The following is a 12,729-nucleotide window of genomic DNA, read 5'->3' as shown; positions in this document are numbered from 1 at the left end:
AGGTGTGCTAATAGAATCCAATATCTCCATAGAGATCACTTACTAATAATATTGGATTCTTTCTGCTTACTCCATCTTTAGTCAACACCACTAAACCGGTTTTGGAAACAAATCTTTGACTATGCTAGCCCACCTAATAGGAAATCTTACAGACCTTGCTACCCTTCAATGTATGATACTGTTTTCTTGCACCTTATTGGTGCGCTCTTCTATGCCGCTTGCTCAGAGAGTTCTCTCCCTTATTTTACTTATCCTTATATGATATGTATGTTGGGCAAATGATACTAATCAAGCATTGAAAATGGATAAGGGTGACATACATCAACTGAATATATAGTTCCATATATTAAGCAAGCAAGGACGCCACAGAGAATTACTGGGGATTGAGACATGATTCCCGTTGAAAGGCTCTACAAATATAGCCAAAACAAAATCTTGTATGAGGAACTTTAATTGTATATTAAAAAAAAAATTAATTCAAAGTATTTGCAAATGAAAGTTTGCAAACTTTTAAATCTCTTAACCAATTTGTCTACCAAGACTTATATTACCAACAATGTGACTGTCCAAAGAATGGCCTTGGCACTTTCAGCTGAGAAGACTCCAGAAGCAATTGGAAAATGTTTGTTGTTAGCCTACACGGATAAAAAATGTGAAGAAGTAATGAGGACAAAAGGAAACCAAAGGTGACCAAATAATGTTATAAATGTGTTATATTAATTTTCTCTGCAATCTTTCAAACAAATATATTATAGGGAGAAAGAATAGTAACTCATCGTGTTTTCTACGCCCTCTAATGGGGGAACACATATAAATATTCATCACAGAGCACACAGGGGATATGGGGTCATTTCATTGGACCCCATAAGACAACATACAGAACAACATCAATTAGCGTTCTTTTTCCCTTAATATATTAATTTTTTTTTATAACCTTCAAACCATCAAAAAGTGCCATTTGCATGATTCATATAAAGGCTCAATCTCTTATAATTTTGCCATGCGAATATAAAAATTAACAAATAACACTCACCTTGTCAATTTCTATATCATATAGTTGATTCACTCCAACTGCATAAATGTTAGCCAATACTAGTGGAATCATAGCCTGAAAATAAAGACAATGGTATGAATACCAATAACAAGCTCAAAGGAATTTTTTTTGTTTATTTCTAGCCCAAAAAACAAAAGTTGATGCATGCCCTATACCTCAATTAATTCAAAATCTTATCTATGGTTGTCAAAAATCAGATCAATTGGATTAAATTGATCAAAACCAATCAGAGATAACCAAAACCGACGACTGACCGAACTCTTTTATCACTTCAGTTTTAGTTTTGATTTTAGAAATCGATAAGAGATCAAAACTGATCGGATCGGCCAATAAGGCCAACCAAAACTGACCGGTTGGATTGAAAAAAAAAAAACCACTGGACCAGACCAGCTGATAAGACTAACAGAAACCCTTATCATTTTGGGCTCTTATTTTAATGGGAGTGGGATCCCTAAAAGACTGGTGGCCTCTGCACCACTGTGGGAACCAATAGAAGCATAAGCAGAAGTATCAATAGTAGGGAAATTCTATTTTTCATTGGAGTGGGGCGAACATTGCGCCCCTCCTATGTCTGGGTGTAGATGCAATATGCTGCCTTCTGGGCTTTCTTTTTTCCCTATTTTTATATATACAAAATCATAACCGAGATCAAGACCAACCATTGGACTAATGTCTGGCTATCAGTTCAGATTTTCATTTTGTAGACCAAACAATGTATTGGTCCAATTTCGATATAACCCAGTATATGCAAAAATTTGAAGAAACTACTAAAAGTTGACCGAACCAACTAGGACAATCCTACATGCCTCCTCCTTGAGTTGGCTCTATAGGCCTCAGAGCATGTGTTTGTTGTACATTTTCTCTCCTACTCTTTTCCTCTTTAATAAAGAAGAGGGATAAGTATGCTGCCGATATACAGTAAGTTTGTGGGCACTGCACCAGGAGGAGCACATGATCAAGTATCATATAGGAAGGATATGAGGTTCATTTAAAAAAGAGGAAGAGAGAGATAGTCACGGTCAGTGCTAGCTTATGATACCAATGGCATACACAACCTTTTCCATATATATATATATATATATATAAACACTTCCACAACCACTATAGTTAGGTTCATATCCTCACCTTTAGTACTTCTAGGAAAAATGTTGGAGACAAATCAGTGATTGTCTCTACTGGAAGACAAGAAGCAGATGCTACTGCCAGACCCTGATAATTCAAAATGACATAAATTAAAGAACCTTCATTATCAAGTTAAAGAAGTTAATTGATTTTGAAGTCACATGTTAAGGGTTAGTGATTTAAAACTTACTGTGCCCATGACAGCATATGGACGAGTAAATCTGTAAAATGCATATATTTTTCCCAATGGTCCTTTATAAGCATCCTCATGTTTGGATGGATAATCATGTTCTAGCCTGTCTTGCTTGAAAGATTGCTTCTCCGCGTTTCCTTCGTTATTAACTAAAGTTGAGGATCTTTGGGAACAACATTGAAAGTGTTGAGTGGAATGCCATTTTTTTTCAATATTGTTTTTAAACTTCACTTGTCCTTGAAACGTTAAGACAGAACCTACAAAATGGAAAAAAAAAAAAAATAATTAAGATACTATATGCTTACATTCATATATCATAAATTTTAAATAAAGAAACATTCCCACACAAACTAGCAGCAATATTATCCTAAACGTGGTGCTTATCAAAAAAAAAAAAAAAATTACAGTGGTAGACAATATTCTATTGCTATATATCTCTTTAGTAGTAATCCATTTAAAAGGGTGTCAATCGGTTCACTATTGGTTATTCAGTATAGTTTAAGGTAGAGAATGTACAAGCGAAAATGGTATCATTTCGAGATTATGAACCTATTTTCAGTACTGAAATCGTATTGGCCTAGTTTGGTATGATTTCGGTTTCTATTTGGCTTGACAAGTTTCTGTTGTTGCAAATGAATAATAATAAAAATAAAAATAATAAAAAAATAAAAAGCGCTGTGGGTTATATTATATGTTTGTGTATTCTTACTTCGGTTCGGAAATAGACAATTTGATACGGTTCAGTACTTTTTTTTTTGCTTAGATTCAGCGAAATGAACTTTGTTAATATAAAAATTATCAAAGAATGAGAGAAAAGAAAAACAATCATTGAGATACTAATCCACGTTAAGCATTGTCATCAGCAGAATAGCATTCCAATCAAAAGGAAAATAAACTTATAAAGCAAATTATGAAAATCTGTATCTAGGTCTCATTTGTGCATCCCAACTTACATCTTGGGTTATAAAAATCGGAAAACAATCTCAAATGGATTTACCTTGGAAACCATAATTGTACCGTATCTAAGAAGATTACTTTTCTACATACCAAAATTGTACCGTTTGTTCTTTGATTCAGTATAGTTTTAGTTGACCTAGGTTTCAGTTACAAATTCAACCTCTTAGTCGTTATAACTTAGTCACCACTACAACAAATTGGCCTTTCGAGATGAATTTTTGTGACTGTTATTTACAATCGCTAATAATATTTGATTATGATTAGTTTTTTAGCTGCAAAAATTTCCTGTCCCAAATGTCTCTTTTGAGACTAAGCCATAATCATTAGTGATTTGAACTCTTCAGAGGATATTTAGATTATTTTATTGGGGGATATAATTAGATGTAATCCATCGTTTATAATTTCTTTTTACGACTGAGTACGTACAACATCGTTGTAATTTCTTTCTTCCTTTTAATTTAAATAGTCACACCATGTTGAACATGATACCATGTCCATCTCATAAACAATGCCACTTCACAAACCTAGCTAGGCCATTTGTAAATTGTTACTATTAATTATTTGTTAATCCTCAATTGTGACAAGCAAGATAAAAGAAAATATATCAGACCAATTATTGAGGGGTTTTCATGAAGAGACGACTTAGTATCAAAGGATTTGAAAGATTGATGAGGGTGTGCAAACTTTAGTCCTACATTGCTTAGGAGAAAGTTGTTAGATTAGTTGATAACCTTTAACCTTCTTACTATGGTACAATACATTTTAAAACCTTGAGACTCAAGAATCAAAGAGAATAATATTAACTAAGGTTAATGAGTACCTAAGAAATCAGTAAACTATCCCCACCAAAAAATGACAAGTATTGAGAGATTTAAAAGATCGGATAGACATTTTAAGTCTACTCAACTTCTTTCTGTCTCCTTCATCTCTTAGGGCCCGTTTGATAACGTTTCAAGAAACGCGTTTCTACCATTTCTGTGTTAAGAAGCGACAGAAACGGAACAAAAAGCTTTTGATAAAACTGTTCTGTTTCACCAAATTACAGAAACAAAAATAGCAATTTATATCTATTTCAGGTTCAAGAAACATAAATGACAGAACAAGTAGAACTTGTTTTGTCGTTTCTGGAAACAGACTTGTGGACCTTTTTTTCCCCCAAACCCAACATTATTCCCTCGACACTGACGTCCATGCATTCTATGCCCATTGAGTATAGACATTTCTCAACGGACTTGAGGGAGTCGACCAGAGTTGAGTGGAAATCTGGGTTCTTCTTGAGGGCTTTGGAGGAATCAACGTTGAGGGCTTGAAGGTAGAGAAGTTTCTCATGGAAGAGGACACTGGAATCGACGGCAGACCCTAGGTTGATGAGGAGAGGAGCGGAAAAGTAGAGCCTCAAGAATCAACTTTTGGCTGCATGTTTCAGGCGCAATCGACGGCTTCGGCTAAGGCTTCATCAATTGTGACTACAGCATCATTGATGGTACCAGAGAAGTCAACTTCAGTGATGTCTCTAGCTGTGGCTCCATCAAAGGGGAAGCATTACAGAGGAGTAAGACAACAACCATGGGGGAAATTTGCGACGGAGATCAGAGATCCGGTGAAGAACGGTGCTAGAGTTTGGCTTGGTACGTTTGAGATGGCTGAGGATGCTGCATTGGCTTACGATCGTGCTGCTTATAGGATGCACGGATCCAGAGCTCTGCTAAATTTTCCGCTTCTGCTCAGCTCAATCGATAGTGGACCGAGACGACAACTGTGGCTAGGACTGTGAGCAAAGGACGCAATCTCGCACATTGCCGGTGAAATCTACCTCTCTCTCTCGAACGATGCTATATCGCCTTTGAAATCACCGGTGGAGCTTAACTTACAAAACTGTTTCTATTCCTAGAAATGAAAATTTATCAAACACCTACAAAACCATTTATGTTCCTAGAAACGGAAATTTATCAAACACTTACAAAACCGTTTCTGTTCCTAGAGACGAAAATTTATGTTTCTGCCGTTTCTTGACACAGAAATAGCAAAAACATTATCAAACGGGCATTTACTCTCTCCATGTCCTCTATATTTATATAAAAATATTTATAGTTCCATATTATAAAATGGAACAAAATAATCGATTGAAAATCAAACCTCACCCCACAAGATCCATCGCCAATGAAAACATCAGACAAGATTTATTCCTGAATATATATATATATATATATATTAAAATGGAAAAATATAATCCAGTATGGAAACCCACACACCTACAACTACGACCTAATTCATATCAATATATGGGTTGTTTCCTCTGTAGAACAGGGCTCCTACAACTAACCCAATAATGTCTTTCTTTTAGTTGAAATCAAGGGAAAGGGATATTATTTTAGAGGGAGGACACAAAGATAGACACATGGGTGCTAGTTAGGAGCTGCACTATGTTTGACTCTCTTATTGATTCATAAAGATTTATTATTAATTTATTATTAAACAAACTCGAAAAATCTAATAGCATCTTAAGTGGAGGGAGAGAGAGAGAAGAGAAAGTATAGATTGGAGAAGAGATCGTGGATAACGGGAGGACGAGGACACACGTGTGTGTATATATATAAGGCAAGTGGTAGTAGGACGTACGTATTGTAATATTATTTTCGCTTTCTTTTAATATTAACCGTTCATTTAAGTTTAGATTAATCTAAACCATCTATTAGTTTTTTATATTGTAATTGATTCCTAGTTTTTAGGGTGGAGAGATGACGGATGTGGTTACTTAACTTGTCTAATATTTTTTTTATTTAAATAAATAAAAAAATCCAATATAAACGGACTATATCCTCCTTTGATTTTGTTGGGAATCTCAATTCTCTCTCTCTCTCTCTCTCTCTCTCAAAATAGGATGAGATAAGAAAAAAATCAAAATAACTATTTTCAGGCACTGAACATATGAGAGACTTGGTCACACATATCCAAAAACCATGTTTACATATTAATAATTAGGGAAGAGATTTGGATAGTAAAGTTTGCATGTATGGCAAAAGACAAATTTGAATTTATAAAGTGAACAAAGCTAATGAATATCTAGGATTTTATTATTACTTATTGGGTAGATATTATTAACCTATAAGAATTGACCATGGATGCAAATCTTATATTATTTGGATATAATTGATTATCGATTCTGATTTAGGCCATTTTGAAGTGGCAGATTCTAAGATTTCAGGGATCGAATTTAGGTAATTCTGATTTGATTTGGATTGAAATTGATGGCAAAGATCGATTCAATTTCCTATTATGAGTTTAAATCCTTGGATGAATCGATTGATTTGGATTGAGATCAACAATGATTGATCCCAATTCCCTTTTTTTTTTTCTAAAGAAAAAAGGGTGCTCTATGGTAGTGCTCATAGCCCCCAGGATAAGCCCTCATACGATAAGCGGTGCTTTCACAAGACCAATGGGTGAAAGTGTGTATGCCAATACTCGAATCCACAACCCGTCAACTCGAACGGTGATGGATTAAGGGATGACTAATCGCAATTTAATTGTTCCAAAACAGTTAATTCTAAAGTTTAGGGACTCGATTGTTGGTTCTGATTTTATTGTCGATTCTGGAATAGACCTTCAAATATGAAAATTAGTGATCGAGTCCTCAAACCCCTAGAATTGATGGTTAGATACAACGTGGAATCAGTATATGAAAAGATATTTCACAAAATGAGACTGAAACGTGAGAGAGGACGGAAAGAGAAATTAAAGTGGAAAGTGGAAAGTGGAAAGTGGAAAGTGGAGAGAGAGAGAGAGAGAGAGAGAGAGAAGAAGAGATAAGGTTGAGGGCATGTGGGTTTTTCTTAAGATAAAAAGGGCAGAAAAGGGAAGTGAGAAAGTGTGTTAAAAAAACATATGTGAACTCCAACTAAAAACTTTTGAGCTTAAAAAGAAAATCAAAAGTGGTGATTAATTAAAAAATTACAAAAGATTTCAAATCCTGATGAATGCAATGATGTCTTGGGCACTATTCACTATGGTTTCAAGTATTTGTATCGTATTGATCATATCGGCTATATCATATTAGTATCGATTGAGATTGATAACTGATCCTTGATCGATTAGAATCGATTACTTGTATCGTTTTAGGGGTAAAATAGAGTAAAGGAAAAACTGATCGATATTTATCATTTCGATCCGATCAACCTGGATCAAATTTCCTTTTGATCCACAAAGACAAAATATAGGACTGATGCCAACAATTCATCAAAGAAAAAAGGACTCACCAAGTTAGGATCACTAACTAATACTAAATTTATTAAAAAGAACTGTCTTTTCTGAATATTTTATAATTCTCAATTCCGTTGCTACTGTAGGCCTTACATAATTGATCAGATCATATAGATATCCCTTCTACACAACATAAGTCATCAAAAATATCTCGAATGACCCACCAAAACAGGAAAGCGTGGATCTTTTAGAATCCCCTAAATCCACCAACTATTCACAATCAAACCACCAAGAGCTTCAAAGACATATCCACCACCCATGTCCACTTCCCGGGCGTGCCACCAATGCCAGCCTCAGACTTGCCCGAACGGGTACAGGATCGAGAGGAACAGACCTATCATGACTTCTTAGAGATTGGTTTAAACCTACGCAGATCAAAGGGAATTATGGTGAACACCTTTAAGTGTCTTGAGTCTAGATCGATCAAAGCCATCACTGATGGGCTTTGCGTACCAGATGCTCCAACCCCACCTGTTTACTGCGTCGGACCATTGATAGCCGCCCCTAAGAATGAGGGTGAAGCTGTAAGTCAGTGCATGTCATGGCTTGATGGGCAACCGAGTCAAAGCGTCGTATTCCTGAGTTTTGGAAGCCGAGGTGTGTTTTCGACAGCGCAGGTTAGGGAGATCGCTATTGGGTTGGAGAAGAGTGGGCAGAGGTTTTTGTGGGTTGTGCGGAAGCCGGTCTCTGAGGACAATAGCAAACACTTCACGGTGGAAAATAAAGACCCAGATCTGCAGGCCCTGTTACCAGAAGGCTTCTTGGAGCGGAACAAGGAAAGGGGACTTGTGGTGAAATCGTGGGCACCACAAGTTGAAGTGCTGGGTCATGAATCGGTGGGTGGGTTCGTGACTCATTGTGGGTGGAACTCGATATTGGAAGCAGTGTCCTCAGGGGTGCCTATGGTGGCATGGCCTCTCTATGCCGAGCAACGTATGAATAAGGTGTTTTTGGTGGAAGGGATGAAGTTGGCAATGCCGATGGAGGAATCGGAAGATGGGTTAGTGAGTGCGGCGGAGGTCGAGAAGAGGGTGACAGATTTGATGGAATCGGAAGAAGGGAGAGTGCTTAGAGAACGGAGTCGGAAGATGAAGGAAGAGGCCATGGCCGTGTGGTCCGATTCTGGATCTTCTATGGCTGCTTTCACCAAGCTGGTTGACTCACTAATCAATCAGTAAGTATCACTCCGTGACTTAAAACTGTTTGGATTGGTGAAAGGTGTTCTTAATGCCTTGAATTTATATTGTACAAGGCTAATAAAACCTTTGAACGGAAAAGAGTTGCATGTGGGACAATTTGAATGACCAAAGTAAAGGAAGGTTCTATAATATAATAACAATAATAATAATTCAGGCTTATCTCAAGTTCCCAACTGAAAGGAGCATGGTTCTATGTATCGGTATTAGATTTCGTGTATCAATTGTATCGGCCATGTCGATTTATACCAATATCTATCTTATTTGGATCAGTTATCAGTATCATTTCAGAGGAAGAAATGTAAATAAAATCTATGTTTTTGTGAAAAGTTAGGATAAAAGTGATCGTTTCGAACAAATACCTATACCAATACTGATAACTAAATCCTTGAAAAGGTGAAACTCTCCCAAATCCGGGTTAAAGATGGGTGTAGGCCCTCTCGGACCACCGTTGAATAACTGAATAAAAATGATCAATCAACTTTAGAACCTTGAAACTTTTGATCAACTAATCATGGGCCCACCACTACTATTCGTCATACTATTCATGAGGCCCTCCATGCTCCCGCACTCTAATCAATTTCATCATTTATACATAAAATATCATACTACATATCAATCGATTTATCATTTGTACAACATATACATATCGATTATCCGGAGAACGAAGTACAAATAAAAATAGTTAATTCTCCAAAAATACAATTCTTCAATATTGCTCAATTGTTCTTTACTCTGTATCAAGCTACACCTAATCTTTGAGACATGAAATTATAATGGGGAAAGCTAAAGAAAATTAGCTCAATAAAATGGAACATGACATAATCACACTTAGTACAACAATATATATTTATATTGTCATATCTTTCTTATACACACATAAGAACATCTTTCATAACATGCTAAAATCAACTTCTTAATTGGCCCATATCATCTCTTATCTTGCCCTTGAGCTCAAAGGTTCTATAGTATCTTGACCTGGAGTCTCACTTTCACGTTTCCTGGTAAACATGAAACTATGTTTAAAACCTTTTTTCATGAAACTATGTTTTAAAACTTACATCCAGTCGTCAATGACATTCCCAATATTTTGATGGAGTGAGATATTGATGGAACCCCTAATGGTCCTCCCTTGACTATCTCTTTCCAGCAAAGTGGATAGAAAAGATCCCATTATCCTTCCATGTTCCTTCGTTGGAAACAACTTTGACGTACCGATCATTTTCATACATAAAAAATTCATACATATACTATAATTTTTTAATTTTTTAATTTTTTAATTTTTTAATTTTAGAATTTTTTTTTCTTGCTTAAGGTCAGCAAAAGAATATATTAAAAAAATATAAACATGAAATAGTTCAAAACCCAATAGGGAAACTCACATTGACTCAATTTCCACCTCCACCTTCGGCATTGCCATTAGCAAAGGGGAAATTGAGATCCTCACAATAGCCAACACCAAGATCAAGAAAACCTGAAACCAGATTTACCCATATCGTCTGATTCAATATTATATACAGAAAAACTGGGAGGACTCTCCCATTGATTTGAGATTATGGTCGCTGCGGGATGCTTGGCCAATCCATCAACCACTGTATTTATTTCTCGAAAGCAGAGCTGAATACTCCATTGAGTTGATTCCGAGTACCCTTGAAAACTTAACCATAGCTGCATATATTTCCATGGAATCACTCGCTTCACAACACACCAAACAATTGCGTTGAAATCACACTCGATGATAAACCACTTTATACACAGTAACCTAGCAAGACGAATGGCTTTAAAGACAGCCACAAACTCCGCATCAAAATTGGTGCCAATACCAACAAATGAAGCAAAGCACCTTACAGCGACTCCTAGATCATTCCTACTAATCCCTCCAATGTCTGTATTTCCTGGGTTGCCCAAGGAACACCCATACACATTAATTTTACTACAATCAATAGGAGGTTTTTTCCATCAAATTTCAGTAATTCCTTTTGATCTAGGGAGAGCTCGACTCAGGTTCAAGGAGGCTGAAGTCATCAAATCTTCCACTGTCACACAAACCACCAGAGCTAAGGTAGATATACCCTGCAAATCCAGAAAAATGGCTCTCACTACCAAACTAGGCGACCTACTGCTATTCTCATATCTTCTGCGATTTCTTTCCAACCAAATCTGATTCAAGCCATATATCAAAGACGCAGCCTAGATTTGCTTTAGCGATACCACTCTAGCATTTCTCTTCCATGAAGAGAACAGTTCCTGAATAGATGGGAAACCCATACATATACTATAAACAATTCATGTATAACATGAAAATCATTGCAGGATCCACTACACTGTGATACAACTACCTATACACAAAACTTCTCCATACTTTGCTTGTTATCCCCCTTTTATGGTTCAATCTCTCATCCCTTTCCCTCAATCTTTTTTCTGTAACACCCTAGCACAATATTATCCTCTTTGGCCATGAGTCTCAAGGCCTTAAAATGCATTGTACCATATTAAGGAAGCTAAAGGTCATCAATTAGCCCAGTAATCTCCCCCTCTGGAATGTGGAATTAAAGTTTGCACACTTTCACCAATCTCCCAAACACCCTAGTATCGATCTCTCAAACGGGTCTAGTACTTGCGCTATTCTTGGGTTCCCCACTGTGGCCCCATACACCACTGGGGTCTACTCTGATACCATTTGTAATTTTCCGACCCCATTAACCTTGACATAATATTGTCCTCTTTGGCCCATGAGTCTCAAGGCTTTAAAACGCGTTGTACCATATTAAGGAGGCTAAAGGTTATCAATTAGTCTAGTAATTTTCTTCTAGACGATGCGGGACTAAAGTTTGCACACCCTCACCAATCTCCGAAACACCTTGTATTAGATCAAATACCAAGAAATACGAAAATAAATAAACAAAAGATCCGCATGATACAGAGATTTAACGAGGTTCACACACTAGGGTGGTGTGCTACGTCCTCGAGCGAAGAAGAAGTTTCTTTATGCAGAAGAGAAATTACACCCAAGCAGAGGTGAGAAAACTAGCCTTGAAACCCTAACTAGAAAAAACCCAAAATACAATGAAATTTTTTTCAACAAGACAATAGTACATTATATATACTCCAAGTTGGGGGTCGACCCGTCGGGTCGCAGTCAATCCGATTGAACCTATCGGCCCAACCCCTCTGCTTCCATCACAGATCTCAAAAAACTTCCCATTCAGATCGCCACCAAAATATGTCAGAGCGGGTCAATCTTCAAAATGGGTCAAGGAGACCCTCTCCTTTGGGCGCTGAGGGGGATTTACTTACCACATTAAATGGTTCTAATTCAAATTTTGAAATTGCTTCTAACATGGATAACAATAATCAGTTAGAAGTAGTCCTGGGTTCGGATGATGAGGTGGATGGGTTGGGTTTGGAGATGGATCATGGCCACACCGATTACCCACCTGACCCAGAAGATGCTGGGTATGGGTATGACGCTGGACAGGACCCTCAAGCTATGGTCTTGTATCTAGATGGAGTGCACATGAGCTTAAGATTCGTCAACCGTGATGGATATGTCACAAGAGGTGGTTGTGGGGCTGGCAGTTCCGTCCACCACCATAGAGAAGGCTTGGCCAGTGCTAGAGTAGCTATTGCAAGGGTAGATTCTACGACTTTGCAAGCAGAGTAAGGGGGATGGGCCCGAATGCAGAAAAAGAAAGGGAAGCAAGTGCTCACTCAAGGTCGGTCTAATGCTAGGACCGACAAACCTCCATCCAACAAGTGATCATGAAGGTTCTTTTCTGGAATGTTCGTGGTCTAAAGAAGGTCGCCGCGAAGGTCACCTTATCAAAGATTATTTGTGAAAACTCTCCTGATATTATTTGCATTGCTGAGCCGATGATTTTAGTGAACAATTTTCTTAATATCTTCTTCAATAAACTTGGATCAGCAACTGAATTTATTTGCAATAA

The 12,729-nt window shown here is 37.1% G+C and overlaps 1 protein-coding gene and 1 long non-coding RNA gene across 2 annotated transcripts; one reads left to right on the top strand and one right to left on the bottom strand.

Annotated features, from left to right (window-relative positions):
* Positions 1-1,035: 1,035 nt before the first annotated feature.
* LOC122071711 lies at positions 1,036-2,587 on the bottom strand. Its single transcript, XR_006138258.1, has 3 exons — positions 2,367-2,587; positions 2,180-2,263; positions 1,036-1,108 (listed from the first exon to the last, which is right to left on the bottom strand). It is a non-coding gene; the product is annotated as an uncharacterized LOC122071711 (long non-coding RNA).
* A 2,156-nt stretch (positions 2,588-4,743) lies between these two features.
* Positions 4,744-8,764, top strand: LOC122071718 (UDP-glycosyltransferase 88F4-like). Its single transcript, XM_042636101.1, has 3 exons — positions 4,744-5,096; positions 6,929-7,001; positions 7,778-8,764. Exons 1-3 carry the CDS (start codon positions 4,744-4,746, stop codon positions 8,762-8,764), a joined length of 1,413 nt encoding a protein of 470 aa, XP_042492035.1.
* Positions 8,765-12,729: the final 3,965 nt, after the last annotated feature.

This window comes from Macadamia integrifolia, unplaced genomic scaffold, assembly GCF_013358625.1.
Source record: "Macadamia integrifolia cultivar HAES 741 unplaced genomic scaffold, SCU_Mint_v3 scaffold_5A, whole genome shotgun sequence".
NCBI classification, from domain to species: domain Eukaryota; kingdom Viridiplantae; phylum Streptophyta; class Magnoliopsida; order Proteales; family Proteaceae; genus Macadamia; species Macadamia integrifolia.
The sequence above is the reverse complement of the archived record's forward strand: the minus strand, read 5'-3'. Positions and strand labels throughout refer to the sequence as shown.